The sequence below is a fragment of the Cucurbita pepo genome, chromosome LG19 (genome assembly GCF_002806865.2).
Source record: "Cucurbita pepo subsp. pepo cultivar mu-cu-16 chromosome LG19, ASM280686v2, whole genome shotgun sequence".
Taxonomy (NCBI): Eukaryota; Viridiplantae; Streptophyta; class Magnoliopsida; order Cucurbitales; family Cucurbitaceae; genus Cucurbita; species Cucurbita pepo.
In genome coordinates, this window is record NC_036656.1 from 3,893,906 (window position 1) to 3,913,143 (window position 19,238).

Consider the following 19,238-nt stretch of genomic DNA (forward strand, 5'->3'; position numbering starts at 1 on the left):
ACACCTAAATTATAGAAACTAAATTATTAGTCATTGTAGCCTGTTTAATAAATTAATAAGAGGGTAACTATTCTATTTTAATATTCTAAATAAAAATATATCTCATTAGATCGGTTACACTTCCAAAATATTTCAAACCTATCACAAAAATTTATTAGATTCAAGAACCAATTAAATACAAACCTCTCAAACTAAATTTGTAATTTAATATACATTTTATTTATAGTTTTAGATATTTAAGAATTCAAAATTTACTGCTAGTTTTTGCAGTGACTTGTTACATAACTAATTGTAATTCTTTCCATTTTTTTGCATCTTATATTTTACAACTAACCAACGTGATCATAACTCAACTGATATATACTTCCGACCAAAAGATTCAAAATTTAAATTCGTACTCCAAAACAACTAAAAAAAACTTATTCAATACCATACATTAATATAATAAGCTCCAATACAATACAAACATATTTCCACAATAATTGGTGGAATTGCAAAGAAAGAAACCACCAGGTTAAGAGTTAAATGAATGGCCTATAATAAGTTAGATGCTAGAAATAATGATAGAGATAAGTACCCCTTAAACCAATTTTTTGTATGGAAGTTAGTCATATAATTATCAGATCATCTCACAATTTGAGCAATCCTTGGAGAGCATGAAGAGGGCCCTCCTTGTGTTAGCCTTGTATTATAGGACTTGCATTTGACGCATTTGTGTGCTACAATGTGATAATTAACCTCTGATATCTCGCTACAGTCATTGCACAGGATCCATACCTGACCAAAAAAGTAAAGAAAGCAATCTTTTCAGTTCATCAAACTAATCAGCGCTCTCTTTTTGAGAAGCCAAACATTGTTTTCCAGCCACTACTAACCATCTTATGTTGGTACATTTGAGGCATAGGCGTCGACGCAACCTGAAATTTAAGTCAAATGTGTTGAGATAATGTGAATGTTCATTTTCATTACTTGCACATTTGGTTGGTTGAAGCTCCATACCTCGTGATCCAGTTTTTCCCACACGCTCGACAATATCGCAGTAGGATTTTGAGCAAACAGGGCATGTGTATCTGCAGATTTATCCCAACCAGTAAAGATATAAACCATGGTTTTGGTAGAGAAACAAAAGGCATATTCTGTAACGAGGGAGCTGAACTTACTGTAAGCGTTGCTCCATCTCCTTCACACATTCTAGATGAATCGTGTGTCCACACGGCAAAACGGAAATGTCACTCATTGTGTCGAAAAGAAACTGCAGCAATTGGTCGATTACGTTATTTTGAGTCAAACGATATGTAGGGTGGGAGATTCACACCTTTGACCTCTTTGTCAAGCATATATGACTCAACTAGTTGAACAATGCTCAAGTTTATATGAACGTCACAATTCAATGCTTTGAAACTCACCTCAAAGCAAACAGGACAGTTATGATGCATTGCTTTTTCCACACAATTATGGGAGTTCTCCATCAGTTTTGAATAGCAACAACCTAAAAGATGAAGGAATCTCACAATTCAATGGCTGGAAAAGTAGAGAACTCCAAGCAGTCGAATCATATAAAATGGTCACAAAATCTTACCACACTTTTTGCAGTGGAAAAAGTTCTCCTCGCCTCCTACTCTGTGTAACGAATCAAAAAACATTATTATGTACTGAAAATGCATCTAATATACAGTGAAAGCTGTGGAGGAAGAAACATTACTACAGAAATATACAGAGAAAGTTGAAGGAAATGGTTTGGACCTGCAAATACCACATTCATTGCAGTGATACTGCTTCTTTGAAACCTAGCAAAACAAAAAAAGGTTTTGAGTTAACAAAAGTTTAAGAACAAGGCTAATAATATTGATATAAACATGTCGATCGAAGCCTACATCGTCGTCGAAGAACTTGCACTTTGAACAATAGTACTTCCCCATACAAACTCCACATTGAATACAATGTTGTTGCACCTAAAAGAAGTAACAAAAGACATTTAGTTCTCTTTCCCATATTTTCGATGAAGGAGTTGAAGGAAAGAACTTACGTCTTGTTCGGTGTCACACAAGGAACAGATGACCTACAGAGAGATTCAAACGAAGAATTCATGAATTCTAATTCATATTGAAGAAAATTTAAAGGTCTTTTTAATTAATCTCTACTTCTTTGTTCCGTAATCTCGTGTTCATAAGATTCAATCCAAAGTAAACTTAAAACTAAACTGAATCAGAAAACAAATCTTAATAATTAAAAAGGCAAGAGAAAGCACAAATTCAGAGAAGAAAAAGCCATGAATAAGTGAAATTAGAAGCTAGATTGATGGTTGATTTACAAATGGTAACAATTCAGAGAATGTAGCTACAAAGAAAACCAAAAGGAATCTTACTTTTTCTATATCATGGCGAGGAATGTCGTGGCGCAAGCGAGGATCCACATCTAATGAATTCTGCATAAAGACCATCAACAGGAAACTTCATCAATCCATCGTCTTACACAATTTTATGGAAAAGAAGAAGAAGAAGAAGAAGCAAACCTTAGCTTCATTGTGACAATGCCTGCAATCAAATATTTCATTGCAACAAGGTGCTCTGATCTTACACCTCCTTCTATAATGGGAGCACCTTCGAATTATTTCCACAGAAAAACAAAAAAAATGAGAAATATCCAACATCATAGCCACTAAAAACTTCAAAAATCAGATCGACATTAATTTAGACGCAGATTAAGAAAGATAAACTACCCGAAGCTGCCATATCCGAGATCGACCAAAGACTTCTCGCCATTAGTGGAAATCCAAGCCTCCATTCCGCTCTCCACGATCATATAAAGAAAAAAACTCCTGAAAATCGATAAAATTAAACACAAGGAGGAACGAGAAACTCAAGAACACAACGAAAAATGATAAAGAAAAAAAAAAAAAAACAGACCAAAAAGCTACGACAGAGAAAATTATCAAACTGTAACAGAATCTAAATCCTATGCATCGTTCTTCTATTCCATTTCTCTTTTCGTTTCTATGCAGCGAACTTCATAGGGGCGGCGGTGGTTCCGGAGAGGGATCTCGCCGGAATCTCAGTTTTTGAGTTCCCAGAAAAATATCAAAGAAGACGGACGTGAAATTCCAAAAATACCACCGATTCTTTGGAAAGCTCTGCCCGCCGCCGTGTTTTCTTGTACGCAAATCAATGACGAGGCGACACGCCAGAGTATTCCCCTGATTCATTACTATGTTCCTTTTACTAAACCTAAACGGCGTCGTTCGCATCTAATCCACTTATTAATTTATTAAACAAAATTTACGTCATTTTTTATTTTCAGTTGAGATAAAATATTAATTATTATTTTCAAAATTAATGGTTCAAGTTACTTGATTTAAATATTTAAATTAACAAAAATGTGAATTATTAAAACAATAATAATAATAAATAAAAAAACACTATCATTTTTTTTTTAAACCTCAAAAAACTATTTTTTTTAACAAAATTAAACAGTATTTGATCATAAAAAGAAAAGAAATGAGGGCATTTTGGTCATTTACTTCCACGTCACGTTCACTCACCGAAAACTGTAAATGGGGCAGAGAGAATACAGGCAAAATGGCATCGTTTCGTTGCAGGAAGGTCCTCAACTAGAGAGAGAAAGAGAGAGTAATATAATAGGACGAAGGAACAATGGCGGCGATCAATTTATAGAGAGNTTTTTTTTTTTTTTTTTTTTTTTTTTTTTTTTTTTTTTTTTTTTTTTTTTTTTTTTTTTTTTTTTTTTTTTGGATAAGATCATGATACGATATCGGTTCGATACGTCGTATGAAAATGTATTAGATAATAAAATTTCTTATATCCAATATCAAATTTATCAAAACGACCAATTTCATGTTTAATTTATAATATTGTGATTTTAAGGTGCACGTTTCATTTTACACGTTGCTTGGGCAAATTTTTTAGGTTAAAATAACTAACCATTTCACACTACCCTAGAAAATATATTTTTTAAAAAAATTGGGTTCGGTTGAATTTTTTAAAAACTTAAAATTCAATTCAGTTTACAAGTTGACATTTTTTGGTCAAGTCAACCCAACTAACCCACAAACTGAACCCTACTCTATTTTTAAAAAGTCAACCCAACTAACCCACAAACAGAACTGAACCCTACTCTAGTTTTAAAAAGATTAAAGATATTTAACAGGTGTAATCCATGCTAATAATGCATTATAACTCGTAAATTTTTAATATTTAAATTTGATGAGATTTTAGTTATTAATATAATATGTATCGTAGATAATTATTTTTTTATATATATAATAAAAAAGTATATATTCATAAAATCTTCTTTAGATAGGTATAGATACCTAAAATTCGAACAAAAATATATGTTACGATAAAAATAGAAAGTAACGTTATCCAAAGTAAAAAGTGAATAAGAAATTAGTTTGAATTTATTTGTCCGTTTTTGTAAATTGAATAAAATCGAGGGAGTAAAAGGCAATTAAACAAAAGATAGAGAATTGCGTCCAATCTACGTGTAAGGAGCAAAATTCACTTGACACGTGTCTTGATGCCATTTTGCCTTTACCTTTTTAAATTATTTTATTTTTTATTTGTGGGAGAATAATAAATAACACAATTTGTGTGTAAATTTTAAAAATTAATTCCTAATTTAATATTTATCTTGGTAATATTCGTAAATTTAGTAATTATTATGATCTGACTTTTTGCACACGTATTAATCGGAGACGTGACGGAAAAAAATATGCAATTTAACCAATTAGTTCGATGACAAAAAAGTTTAGAAAAACGCTTTCGACTCTAATTTTTATAAACTAAGAGTATCGACCCTCTTTAAAATATATGAATAATATACTATTTTTATATATACGAACATTATAAATGTTTGAATTATTATTATTAATTATTTCAAATAATATTAGAAAATTAAAAGTTCACTTGCAAACCTTCACAATTTATCATTTTTATTAAAAATTAAACAATCAAATTCCACGTCATTTAAATATTAATTATATAAAAATAAAAATAAATTTTGGGAGTATTATGGCGATTCCGGATGTGGTGGGGCCTACTGCATTATTCAGAAAAGGGTGAGGAAAATAAATTGAGAAAATTGAGATAATTATTGAAATGGACAAAGGAAGAAAAAGACTGAAAATTCACGTGCAGACAGGAGCAGAGTACATGAATTACAACCTAGCCCTGATTTTCATCGTAGGCCCAGGGCACTCGACGACTACCACGATGATGATCAAGTGGTGAAAAGATCAACGGTCACAAATAAGACACGAGCCATCCGTCCGATACATGAAAAGACAAACAAACCAAATACACCAAATTAAAAGTAGTCGCCGCTGTGGGAGGTGGTGGTGGTGGTGGTGGCGGTGGTGGTTGCTCAGTACTCGGTGACTGGCAACTGCTCGTGGGTGTTGGAAATGAAGATGAACTCGTAGATGAGCCCAGCAAGCCCACCTCCGACCAAAGGCCCGGCCCAGTAGACCCAGTGGTTGTCCCATGACCAGCTCACCACCGACGGTCCGAATGCTACGGCAGGGTTCATCGACGCTCCGGTGAAGGCTCCACCGGCCAAAATGTTGGCTCCGACGATGAAACCGATGGCGATCGGTGCAATTGTTCCCAAACTGCCCTTCTTGGGATCCACTGCGGTCGCGTACACCGTGTACACCAATCCAAACGTCATCACGATCTCAAAAACGAAGGCGTTTACTTCCCCAACTCCAGCCGACAGAGCAAAGCTGCCGGTGGGCTGCAGCAATGCACAAACAATCAGACTAGATATGATATTGTCTACTTTGAACATAAACTCTTATAAATTCTGCTTTCATCAAAGGACTCGTACCAATATAAATATATTTTTTATTTATAAATACAGAATCATTCTTTAAATCAGTCAATGTGGGTATTCTTTTAATCAACTCGAACAAAATATATTATTTGTTCGACACTTGATTCACTTTTGACTACACGTTCGAGACTTACAACTTCCTTGATCGACATTTGAAAATTCTATTGATATAATTAAGTTAAAAGGTATGATATTGTCTACCTTGAATATAAAAACTCGTGATTATTTCCTAAATTAGTGGATGTGAGACTTTCTATTGACCATCCTCAAAATAATTAAACAAAAAGTACGGGTGACTCACCGAGCCGGTGACAAACTGAAGGAGCAAGCAAGCGACGACGGATCCGAGGAGCTGGGCGATCCAGTAAATGATGCCACGTAGGAGGGTGATGTTGCCACCAACGAAGGCGCCAAAGGTAACAGCAGGGTTGACGTGGCCGCCGGAGATGTTGGCGCCGACAGAGACAGCGACAAAAAGAGCGAAAGCATGGGCGATGGAGGCGGAGATAAGGCCGGCGGGGGTGGCGGCGCCACCGTCAGTAAGCTTACCAAAGGCTATACCGGAACCCTGGCCGGCAAAAACAAAAATCAACGTAGAAATGAACTCGGCCAACCCAGCCTTCAAAGCATCGGGTCGGGTAGCCTCCTCGGGCCTTCCAATGGCAATGTTACGGATCGGCATGGGTGTAATTTGAGAGCTCTGAAGTGAAATTCTAAGCCAAGTGGTTCACTTCCACGTCCAATTCCTCTGCCTTATAATGGAACGTAGAGGGGGGATGCGTAACTGGCTATAACAGGTAGCCGGTAATAAACGGGGAGAAAAATAAAAAAGAAAAAGGAATTAACAGTGGAACGTGATTGGTGACATGGCCAGGCTGTCAAATATAACGGAAACTATTAATTGGTTGCCTCTATGAACACTCAGATCCAGCGAAGCATGTTGACACGTGTCGGCTTTTGAAAAAGACACGTAGCAAATGATCGCGTGTTCTCTCGAACCATCGAATCCACTTCACATGTTCAATTATTTCTCCACTTTCCTTCATCGCCACATATAGATCTCTTTATTAATGATCTTCAAAATCTCAAAGCTTCAATTTCAAGAAACTTTGTTTTTTCTTGGAATTTATTTTAATTTAATTTTGTCTCCATTTTTATTATTTTTTTATTTATTGGAATAAATGAGTCGTGATCCCGTGAGGGTGAACGAACTCCGTCCGAAAGGAGAGCTACTTTTAAGTAGGTAAAGAGCTCGTAGTGGGGTCTTCCATCAATTTTCTTTCGGTCGACTTCGACGAAAGAGAAGACGAAATTGTCATATAAAATAGAAACAAGCGAATAGTATTGCTCTAAGCTAATTAAAAAAAAATAATAATAATATCTTAAAATATTTTGGATATTAAGTCTGTTTTCAAATATTAAAAAAAAAAAAGTAATAATGGGATAACTAAAACTTAATTTAAAATATAAAATTTTAAGTAATACAATATACTAAAAGGTTTATTAAAATGTAAATCAACCCTATCATATCGTATGATTATTGTCCAATTAAGCAAAAAGTCCAACATTGAATTTGTTTATAAATAAATATTGATCGTTTTCGTTGGATTATATCGATGATCTGTAGAAGGTTATCTTAATGGAATCTTTTGGATAATTAAATCCCATTAAGACGAGATTTAATAATATCAAAATATCAATTATCTCGTTTATTTTAATTAATGTTTCGTTTAGCCTATTTCAATTATTTTATTAATATATTAAAATATTATTTATTTAATTCGGTGGGTTTGGTAAACACATCATTTAAAATAAAATAAAAAAAGCAAATTTATAAAATTGAAACAAAAAAAAACTATAAATTAATGTAGAAATTGGAAATTAAGAGGAAAATTGAAAACATATAATTTGTTATATATATATATATATATATATATATATATATATGTTATATATGCACTACATTGTATTTAAATTTTGTCTGCTTCGATCTTTTAATTTAAAAAGTTATTTTAAAATATAGGAAAATCATAAGAAAGAAAGAACAAAGCTTAATAATAAATGTAAAATAAATTAAAATTTTGTATTAATATTTATTTCATTTAATTTGATCATAAATAAAACAATAATAAAAAAGTAATACGCCAAACTATCATCCAAATAACCACAATCTTATTATATATCATTTATTTATTTATTTTTAAATTTAACGATTTTTTTAAATAGTTATTTAAAGAATAAAAAATAGACATTAAGCTTGAAAATAAGAAAGTGCATTTTAAATATGCTTTTTACCATATTTTATTATATTCTTGAAAGTGCATTTTTAATCCTTTATTTATTTATTTATTTNAAAAAAAAAAAAAAAAAAAAAAAAAAACACGCATGGATTTGTGTGGTGTAATTTCAGCCACGAATAAAAGTGCACATTTTTTTTAATTATTTAAATCAATTTTTATCTCTCTCTCTTGATTATTATAATTGATTTATTTAATATTAGGAAATATGCTAGAATTTAAATTAAAATATTACCGCCAAATCATTAAATTTCATTTGATTAAAAAAAAAACACTAATTATGTTTTGGTCGGTCTTATTTGACATTTTTTTATTCAGAAAATTGTATTTTATCTTATCTCTATTATAGATTATTTAAGAAAATATATTAAATTCTTAATATATTTTTTAATTTTTTTTATTTTGCATAAAAAATAATTTGTTTTTATCACTAATACCAACTTTATAAACCGTACCCATGATGTATTTTGGACATTTATTTGATGGGCAGGTGTTTAAATGCATTATTAAATAATTTAGAGTAGATTTATAGGCCAAAAATAATTAATTTTATTAAATTATTTATATATATAAAAAAAAAGTTAATATAAAAACCAAAATTAAAATAATTTAGTTAAAATTTGAAAGGGCAGTCAAAACGAGCAGTTGCTAGCTAGTGTGAATTTGAAGGTAGGGAACATAAAGAATCAAGCCAGCCTGGCTTTTGCTCTTTTGTCGTTATATGGAAATGGAAATTAAAGTCTAAAGTTATTCCGAAAAAGGTTAAAATCGACATCTATTTTAGTACGAAATATTATATCGCTGTGGAAGTTTTGTTGATCGTGATAACATAGTTATAGCCTTAAGTTAGACGTTATCAGTAGTTTTTTAGATCAAGAATAGAGAAGTCGAAAGACGGGTGGACTGGAGGTGCTAGAAAAGAATACTCGTAATGAAAATTTGTGATTGAGTTCTATTAAATAGACGGTTGGTTACATAAATTTTCCATATTCCGATTTCACCCCTAACTCTTATTCACGAACTTTTATTACGACAAATAGACTGACATAAATTTATTATACTTTTTGACTAAATCTGCAATATTGATTAAAGTCAAAAGAAGAGGGGTATTTATGAAAATTCCCATTACATTTTATTTGTCGTGTAGAAATGGGAGAGTTATACTGGGCCCTACGCTTGTGGGTGCGACGGATGGTCGGCGCTTGGACGGCTTTCAGTGGGCCCAATGAAAAAGAATTAGATTTTTAATTTAATTCAAGTTTAATTTTAAATTTAAATTCGTAATGGGCCGGTGGCCCACGATTTAGATATTGAACCAATAAGATTGAAGGATCCTGGGCGATAGAGATTGGGTTTAAATAAGATTTTTGTGGGGGTGTTTTGGTTGGTCTATCCGATGTGGGACAAGGCAAGTGCAGTCATTGTGACATTTCGAATTGCAAATATTTTGCTCTCAGTGTCGGCTGTCCTTTTGTTGGGTCACCACCAGCCACTCAAAAAATGAATTTATTTTACCAAATTCAATATAATTTAAATGGATTAAGATTTTAAAAAATATAACATAATAAAAATTAATTTTTGATTGGTTGAAAAAAGTACGATGTACGAGACAATGACAACGCTTCAAAGGTCCAAAATACAGTATCTTAATCAGTTGAAAATACAATATTTTGATTGTGTTTTTTTACTCCAATAATTACAGCAAGAAATTGAATTATTGACATTTAAAATAATAATTAATACTTTATCCAGATATTTAGATTTTGATAAATGAGCACAGTCTAATAAATTATCAATTCTATCGGTATCATTTAAAAATGATACAAAAACTCGTTATATTTTGCTACGGTTAGAATCACAGTGATACTGAAAACTTTTATAATTTAATTTTTAGTATTGATTTGCACGTTATGTTCGGGAGAAGCCTGTCAAACGAGATTGAGACGCGTGAGTGAATTGACAGATTAGTAATTTAAAATAAATAAATAAATAAATATATATATATATATATGAAATTTTCCAATAGGCCTGTTGGGAGCTTGAGTGTTCTTCTCCAAAGGTGCATGTTCTCTTCTGTTATGTCTCTTTCAATTTGTACTCATCAGTCTCCTTCTGCTACTTTAATATCTTGTTTTTTTTTTTTCAATTTTGAAAAAATTATTCCCGTGATGGTCTCTTACGCTACACCGATCCCCTTTTTTCGTCGATCGATTGTTGGGTTTGCGGAAATTTGAAGAAAAGGAAAATTCAAAACATTTCTCGACCGATATATGCTTCAACTACAAAGTTATTGTTAATATTAAGAGTATTAAATGGTTAAGAAGTTAATATACTATTAATACAAAACAAAAACTAAACCCTAAACCATTATATAAAAATTTCACTTGATTTTTACGTGACGTGAATGAAACTTGCAAAAGAGAAAAAGATTGGTACCGATGAAGTCGGGGAGTAAAGTTTATTATATTTATTTAAAAAATGGCTTTATCTTTTTTATTTTATTTTTTTATAAAAGAGTGTAATGAATAAATAATATTGAATTTATAAATAATTACTTAAAATTTTATTAAAATTATTTATTTGAGAATTATTATTGATATTGACCGTAAAATAAACTAAAAAAATATAAAATTTAAAGCTAAAATTAAATTAAAGAAAATTCTGTATAATATACTTATCTAAGAGGAAACAAAAAAACCAAAAACTGAATTGGGCTTTATTTCAAAAGTAAGGCCCACTGGGCCCAATAAAAAGCCCAATCCAAAACTAAGAAACCAAAATGGGCTTAAGAGTATTTTTAATTTTTAATTTTTAATTTTTAAGTTTTTTTATTTACATTTTTTTTTTAAAGTGGAAAGATATTAATGAAAATGATTATTTTTTAAAAATAATTGTAGAGTATTTTTATTTATTATTAAATATTAATTTATAATTTTTTCACCTTAATATATGTTTGATTAATTTGTTTTTAATCATGGTTTTATATTTTAGTAAAACCCTCTTTTCCAAAACCCCGCCCTGTCTCTTTCTTCTCCCTTCGCACGCCGGCACGCCACCCTTGCAGCCATAAGAGTGTCGCCGCATTCTTCTTCACCTGCTCGAATCCTCTGTTTTCCACGGCCTTTCAATGGTGAAGGCCTACCTCCGGTACGAGCCTGCAGCGGCGTTCGGAGTGATCGTCTCCGTCGATTCTAATATTACATACGATAGTTCCGGAAAGCACCTCATAGCTCCAGCTCTTGAAAAGATTGGAGTCTGGAATGTTCGTCAAGGTGTTTGTACCAAGAATTTAACGCCTACTCAGGGCTCTCGTGGACCTTCTCTTGCTGTTACGTCCGTCGCCTCCGCTCTGTCTTCTCTGGTAATGCTGTTGTTGTCCTTTTTTTGCGTAATTCCAGACTTAATTGAGAAAATAGTATTGGAGTTCTAGAGTTTGAGATTGCTTCTACTTATCATTTATTTATTTTTTATTATTACAGATTGCCAGTGGATATGGTGATGGTAGTATAAGAATTTGGGATACTGAAAAAGGAACCTGTGAGACTACTTTACACGGACATAAAGGGGCTGTTACCGTCCTTAGGTACAATAAGCTTGGTTCCATGCTTGCATCGGGAAGCAAAGATAACGATGTTATACTATGGGATGCTGTTGGTGAGACGGGTCTTTTTCGCCTTCGTGGCCATCGTGATCAGGTTGACAACTATTACATTTTGATCATAGTTTTTTTCCCTTTGATCCTCAGATAAAAGGAATAATTTCCATTATCTAGTTAAACTTGGTACTCTGAAGTTAGAACTGAAGTCTTCAACGGCTTTCCCTTTTCTATCTTGTGGATTTTTCTTAGTGGCAAATATTGTAAACCTCTCATTTATTTTGTTGTCCCCATATTACAAAAAATTCGTACGTGCCACACACTTGTCCAACTACAAAATTTTGTTAAATTTAGAAACCACTCAGTTAGGGATACTTGGCCTCTTCCTTTGATTCAATTTAAGTCTGATTTAGTTGATTAGTGTAGTAACTATATAGTTTCTGTGCCGAATGATTCCCCCACACCCCCATCTTTTTAGGCCGGAAGTTGATCACCACCTTCTTGCATGTGTAAATCATATAAAAGGCCTTTCATTTTCACAGCTATTTTTTTTGTCCATTAATGTCTTGTCCTTATTCTTTGTGCAGGTAACTGATTTGGTGTTTCTAGATTCAAGTAAAAAACTCGTCAGCTCTTCCAAAGACAAGTTTTTAAGGGTCTGGAATCTTGAAACACAGCATTGTATGCAAATAGTTGGTGGGCATCATAGTGAAATTTGGTCAATGGACGTTGATCCTGATGAACGGTTTTTAGTTACTGGATCTGCTGATCAAGAACTTCGATTTTTCACAACTAAACATGATTGGGTGAATGGTAAATCTGTTGATGAATCAAATACAAACGGAACCGAGAAGGATAAAGATCAATCCTCTAAAAGTAAATGGGAAGTTCTAAAACAGTTTGGTGAAATTATGCGACAAAGTAAGGATAGAGTTGCTACTGTGAGGTTTAACAAGTCCGGAAATTTGTTGGCCTGTCAAGTGGCAGGAAAGACTGTCGAGTTATTCCATGTCTTGGATGAGAATGAAGCTAAGCGTAAAGCGAAACGTCGCATTAATCGGAAGAAAGGAAAGAAAGCTGGAAAGGGAGAACATGATGTAATAGAAAATGGAGACACAAATAACGCTATTGGAGAAGAAGGAAGTGGCACCACGATTACTGTTTCTGATGTCTTTAAGCTACTCCACACAATCCGGGCGTCCAAGAAAATTTGTTCCCTTTCTTTCTGTCCCTCGATTTCAAAAAATTCGCTGTCCACATTAACATTATCTTTGAATAATAATTTATTAGAAGTTTATTCAGTTGAAAGCAGTGCAGTTACGAAATTACATTCTATTGAACTCCAGGGGCACCGTTCTGATGTCAGAAGTGTGACACTTAGCTCTGATAATTCACTTTTGATGTCCACTAGTCACAATGCTGTAAAAATTTGGAATCCAAGTACTGGATCTTGTCTTCGTACTATTGATTCTGGATATGGGCTTTGTGGTTTAATCATTCCTCAAAACAAGTATGCACTCGTTGGAAATAAAAGTGGGGGGATAGAAATACTGGACATTGCAAGTGGCAGTTGCATCGAAGTTGTAGAAGCTCATGGTGGATCTATACGTTCAATTGTAGCTCTACCAAATGAAAATGGATTTGTCACAGCTAGTGCTGACCATGACATTAAGTTTTGGGAGTACCAAATTGAGAAAAAATCGGATCAAGTATGTTCTTATACTTTTTTCATCTCTCAGGATCCCCTTATATTCCCTTTTTGACTTCAAGAAAGTTCTTATACTGATGATTGCTATTTTTTTTAATGACAATAAAACTTGTTTTGTGGAAATAAGATGGGTCTTGCCCTGAAGTAGTATGGTGCCATGCAATGACAACTCTGAGATGTTACCTTCTAGGTAGTTTTTATTTAATGAAGAATCCAATTTTGTTTTGGTATGTTTTATGAATTTTAGATCTGATTTAATATCTTTTCAATTCAGAGATATTTTACTGCCCGGATTGTAAGATTATGGATTCCCGGAGTAGATGGTTTTGAAAGAACCATCCATGAATAGACTTGTGGTAGACATTTTAATTTTCTTTACTAACACATTTTAGCTTTGTCCTTAAATTGACCTATGCCAATGTTTTTTGCTGCTTTATACTTGGGTTTGGTAGAACTCAGACATTTAGTTTTTTTTTTTTTTTTTGATGAATTGTTTAATTAGTTGAAGAAGTCACGTTTAATGTCTTCCTGTAATTTTACTCCGCTGTATGTATTAATTCAATTTGAAGTGTGGTTTTGGTCATCATTCTTAAAATCTATGTTCTTTTAAGGGTTATGATTTTCTAATGATGTTATCTGATTACAGGACCCTAGAACCCTTACGATAACCTTTGTGAGGAGCATGAAGATGAACGATGATGTCCTTGTGGCTGCTGTTAGTCCTGATGCCAAATATCTTGCTGCAGCACTGTTGGATTCCACGGTGAAGGTGAAGTTTTCCTTACCATGTTGAATTTGTACATTTCATTTTGCCAGAGTGATCACGAGCCCATGAAAATCCCTAGTTCATGTTGTACTACAAGCTACTATTGTGCGTTTGTATTCAGGTTCTTGAGTATTGCTTTTGATGTAGCATGAGTTTCCACTTGGAAATAGTTGTTAGGGAGGTGATTTTTACATTTCTTCCCACCAGGCTTTGTTCATTTTTTTTAGTAATACAAGTCAAGTCAAGTCACCCTTTGTCATGTGGTACTGTTAATGACTTTGTGCTGCCTGCAATCTCATTCATTTTGTAGTAATCAGGATTTCCCTAATAAGGTTGCCTTTGCCCTTTGAGCTGGGATATTTTGGTAGGGTACCTAAGTAGCTTACACTATTTGACCTTGAGTTAAGTATCTCACTTAACAAGAGTTTATAGTCAGTAGGATTTATATTTTGAGCCAAGTCTTATTTTTATACCTCATTTTCACTGAAACAGTTTTTTTATTCTTGACTAGTATATCTACCACACTCTTATAAAATAAAATTAAAGGTATTTCTACTTTACTGCTTCAAGCTTGTTGATAATTTTTTTTTTTTTTTATGAATGCCCGTGTTCTCTCCATTTTAGGTCTTCTTTATGGATTCCTTCAAAGTTTTCCGTACTTTATATGGCCACAAGCTACCTGTGCTATGTATGGATATCTCATCAGATGGAGATTTGTTAGTGACTGGATCTGCGGACAAAAATTTGAAGATTTGGGGTTTGGACTTTGGTGACTGTCACAAGTCTATTTTCGCCCATTCTGATAGGTGATGCATTGAACGTAAATGCTTTAATGTTTAAAAATGTTGCCAAATGATTGCTGATTACAGTTTTCTGGTTACAGTGTCATGGCTGTTCAGTTTGTGAAGAAAACTCACTACGTATTCAGTGTTGGAAAGGATCGCCTTGTAAAGTATTGGGATGCTGACAAATTCGAGTTACTTTTAACGCTTGAGGGACATCATGCTGATGTTTGGTGTCTTGCTATCAGCAACCGTGGTGATTTCATAGTTACTGGATCTCATGATCGATCCATACGTCGCTGGGATCGAACAGAAGAACCATTTTTCATAGAGGTGCAGTCACTTATTTCTTCTCGAGTATCATTGATATTCTATTAATGTCATTGCTCAGCATGCTCTTATAGTAATAAAAACAGACAATTCTTATATCGGTAGATTCTCCTTTAAATTTCAGGAAGAGAAAGAAAAACGATTGGAAGAAATGTTTGAGTCCGACCTCGACAATGCATTTGAGAATAGGTATATGCCCAATGAAGAAGTTCCGGAGGAGGGTGCGGTTGCTTTGGCTGGGAAAAAAACTCAAGAGACGATTTCGGCCACAGACTTGATTATTGATGCTCTAGACATGGCAGAGGCAGAAGTCAAACGTATATCTGAATATGAGGTATGTAAACTTTTAACAAGTTTCATCATCTTTAATTTATTCAAGTTTGATTTAATCTTTCATATTTAGGAGCAGAAAATAAATGGGAGAGCTTCTCATTTTGAGCCAAATGTTCTAATGCTTGGCCTCTCGCCATTTGAATACGTTCTTCGTGCACTTTCAAATGTTCACACAAATGATTTGGAGCAGACATTACTGGTAAGATATCAACTAAGTATGCTCAGTTTCATTAATGCAAATTTCAATGTTAGTTCTTCTCGAAAGAAGTGCATTGCCATTTCTCTTAAAATTTCCATTGTTGTCTCATCATAAAATACACTGGTGATTTATATTCGTACTCAAACCTGTGATTTATGCAATATAAGTACTCTTATGCATATGCTCCTGCTAAGCTAGAATGTGCATGTGTTATTGCATATTTTTTTGCTTAATTCTTTGCGTTTCTTTTTCACGTTAAATGGTTTTCCAAAATGGACCTGAGATTGATATTTCTTGGCGCTTGTACCTCATGGTTTGTCTCCCGGTGGTTGCAATTTCTAGTTTCAACCTTGAATTCAGGTATTCAGTATTGAAAGCCTCATTGCTATTTTGTTTCTCTACAGGCTTTACCATTCTCAGATTCTCTGAAGCTACTATCTTACTTGAAAGATTGGACATCCAAACCCGACAAGGTAGACCTAACTGCAGTTAGATTAGTCTGATTATGTACTGATATCTGGTTTCTTATAGACAATAACTTACTGTTCTGTTAGTCAGTCCTTTTAACACATTCTTTTTGTACTTAATGGGCTCTTCTTTTCACTTCATTTGATTGGTAGAATCCAGTAAGATAAAGTTCATGGATTTTAATCATCATCAAAATGAGGTTTTTAGAATATCTTCATAAATCTTTTGAAAGGCCCTTTGATTGCCTTCTTTTTCCTTCTCTTGGTATGTTCACATATTATGTTAATGTTTTATAGAAAATGTATGACTGATAAGGTGAAAGAACAGGAGGTGATATTGCATGGACGAAGTTACTAATACTCATAGAGTGAAGACATTCAATGAGTTCACTATGTTACTTGAAGTGTTTATATATATTCATTTTTACCACCCTTATGTGATTTCATTTTTGTTTACTATAGAAGACATTCTTGGGATACTATTCGCCATGTACTTTATTTCTTCTAATGATGAATAATGCTGTGTTTGTTTAGATTAGCTGACTTTTGCACACCCATAAAATCTAATGGCTTGCATAATTTTTCTGCTCATTGGCAGAGAATTACATGTTACCTGTTTTTGCTAATCTTCTAGATTGCATTCTGTGAAGCTTGTGTTTCTTGGTCATCATCACCTAATATGAAACTTGAGATTTCTGGAAAGCCTTGCATAATAAATTGGACTTTATTATAATTTTTTATTTTATTTTATTTGTTAAATATGATAAAAGTCTGGCATTTGTGTGAATACTTTTGGGATATCACCACACCTGGGCGCCACATCAAGTTATAATTTTATCAGCGTAGTTGGTACTATTGTACAAATGATCTTGATATTAATTCGTGCTCATTTACGTGCTACCTGCAGGTTGAGCTCATTTGCAGGATATCTACAGTTTTGTTGCAGACACACCACAATCAACTTGTTACCACCCCTGCGGCAAGACCTGCATTAACTATTCTAAGAGACATTCTTTATGCTAGAATCAAGGTACTTCTGCAATCAGTTATGTTCTTTCCCTCTAATTTTCTCATTCTTTTGGCCTTATTTAGAATTTCCAGATTAATGGTTGGTAAATATTCTATTACGGTTTGCACTTCATTCTAGAGGACCTACCTTGTCAGGAAAAATCACTTTTTTGTTTCTTGCTATGAGATCCAATTTTAAGCAATGGATCATGAGTACTACTCCGTGGTCAGGGCTTCTTCATGACACTATTATATTGACTTATGGTTAATGATTTCTACCATCCCTTCTGCAAAGGAAAACTAACCTTCATTAATAGTAAGGGAGTAAAATTACAAAAAGAAACCGGGCCCAATCCATTGAGGACCATAAAGAAAGAAGAGAAAAATTACAAAAAATGAGCTGATCGTGAGAAGAGTGTAAGTACAATTGAAAGTTCTAAGGGAGTAAACACTAGAAGATGACTTGAAATGCACGTCAGCCAAATTTCCTCGCTTGATATGTTAAAACCGTAAGATTTAGGTGTTAGTGGTGGTTGCTATTACAAACAATTGTGAGAATTCTGATCCCTAAATTTCTATGCTATTTAATTGCCATACAATTTAGCATGTTTTTGTATGTGCTTCGTTGACAAGATGAATCTCTAATGTCTTAGGAATGCAAAGACACCATTGGTTTCAACTTAGCAGCAATGGATCATCTCAAGGTTTGTATTTCAGTTTACAATCCTTTCCAATTGATTGCCGTGATGAGCCTTCATCATTTCTTCTAATTTCGGATAATTTCTTTTGTCCATTTCAGCAACTACTTTCCATGAGATCTGACGCACTATTTCAAGATGCTAAATTGAAGTTACAAGAAATTCGATCCCAGAATTCAAAGCGTTTGGAGACGAGGACAGATATGAGACAAGGAAAGAGAAAGAAGAAGAACAAGTAAATCCACTGATCCACTTGATTGGGTATAAGCTAACTTCTACTTGTTACTTGGCACTTTGTGTGGAATGGAATGGGTGCAGTTCTGCAGGAAGATACATTGATTGTAAGATTATATAGCTCACTAAGATCACTATCTATTTGGTATCTGCCAATGGACGAGCCCGTTCAAGCTCGTACTATATTGCAGCTGCGAGGTTCGAGAGGTTCGAAATGGCCATACGCATACCCAAAATCGACACAAAGTTGGCATTGAGGAGAAAGCCTGTAAGATATCCTTATCAATTTTGATCTTATTATTACAGGAGAAAGCAATTGTACAATTTTGTTATTATAGACTAAACTTTCTTGCCTGCCAAGTTATAGGATATGTATCTTATCTTGAGTATAACTTAACTATATATATTTTTAATTAATAATTTTTTATAACTATTTTTATGTTAGTTAATAATTAAAATTATTCTACAATGACTGATAACTAAAATATAATTGAATTTGAAAATTTTTGCATTTCTTTTAAAATTATAGTTTTCAAAATTAAATTATATAGAAATGTAGGTTATAAAATTTTATTTTTAAAAAATTATATAGAAAAATATATTTGTTAAAAGCTGTATAGAAAGTTGCATTAAAAAAATATTTTAATCATTAACAAAGCACTAGCCGTTTTATATAATTTTATTTATGTATAAGATTTTTTTTGTTTTTTTTGTTTTTTTGTTTTTTTGTTTTGAAGCATTAAATCAAGATCATCCATAAATTGCAAAATCAAATTAACACAATTTCATTAAAAAAAAATATATAAATTACACGATAGAGTAGAATTTCTAACATTAATTTTTTTTTCCCAATAAAATGATATGCTAATCTCTAATATTTAAGACGTTAAATTAATAAAAATATCTATAAATTTGTCTCAAATATTCAAAAGTTTCAACGTACCTCTAAATTAATATATATATATATATAT

At 33.0% G+C, this 19,238-nt stretch overlaps 3 protein-coding genes across 4 annotated transcripts; 1 reads left to right on the forward strand and 2 right to left on the reverse strand.

Annotated features, from left to right (window-relative positions):
* Nucleotides 1-409: 409 nt before the first annotated feature.
* Nucleotides 410-3,620, reverse strand: LOC111781132 (E3 ubiquitin-protein ligase RZFP34-like). Its single transcript, XM_023661577.1, is given in 14 exon segments — nt 410-777; nt 876-917; nt 1,000-1,032; nt 1,034-1,070; nt 1,161-1,252; nt 1,407-1,489; nt 1,580-1,620; nt 1,744-1,787; nt 1,875-1,952; nt 2,027-2,059; nt 2,366-2,425; nt 2,513-2,600; nt 2,720-2,818; nt 3,539-3,620. Coding segments are annotated over 14 exon segments (927 nt in total). The 5' UTR covers nt 3,583-3,620; the 3' UTR covers nt 410-624.
* Nucleotides 3,621-5,086: 1,466 nt separating this feature from the next.
* Nucleotides 5,087-6,620, reverse strand: LOC111781861 (aquaporin TIP1-1-like). The gene is made up of 2 exons (XM_023662583.1): nt 6,152-6,620; nt 5,087-5,751 (listed from the first exon to the last, which is right to left on the reverse strand). The coding sequence occupies exons 1-2, from the start codon at nt 6,530-6,532 to the stop codon at nt 5,380-5,382; spliced, it is 753 nt and encodes a 250-aa protein (XP_023518351.1). The 5' UTR covers nt 6,533-6,620; the 3' UTR covers nt 5,087-5,379.
* A 4,525-nt stretch (nt 6,621-11,145) lies between these two features.
* Nucleotides 11,146-18,647, forward strand: LOC111782011 (WD repeat-containing protein 3-like). 2 transcript variants are annotated; one of them, XM_023662764.1, is made up of 12 exons: nt 11,146-11,508; nt 11,627-11,842; nt 12,330-13,451; nt 14,097-14,219; nt 14,841-15,022; nt 15,100-15,331; nt 15,453-15,662; nt 15,732-15,860; nt 16,265-16,333; nt 17,235-17,357; nt 17,989-18,039; nt 18,135-18,647. In XM_023662764.1, exons 1-12 carry the CDS (start codon nt 11,275-11,277, stop codon nt 18,270-18,272), a joined length of 2,829 nt encoding a protein of 942 aa, XP_023518532.1. In that variant the 5' UTR covers nt 11,146-11,274; the 3' UTR covers nt 18,273-18,647. The 2 variants fall into 2 exon arrangements, with proteins under 2 accessions (XP_023518532.1, XP_023518534.1); XM_023662766.1 differs by having other exon boundaries at nt 15,738-15,860.
* The last annotated feature ends 591 nt before the right edge of the window (nt 18,648-19,238 follow it).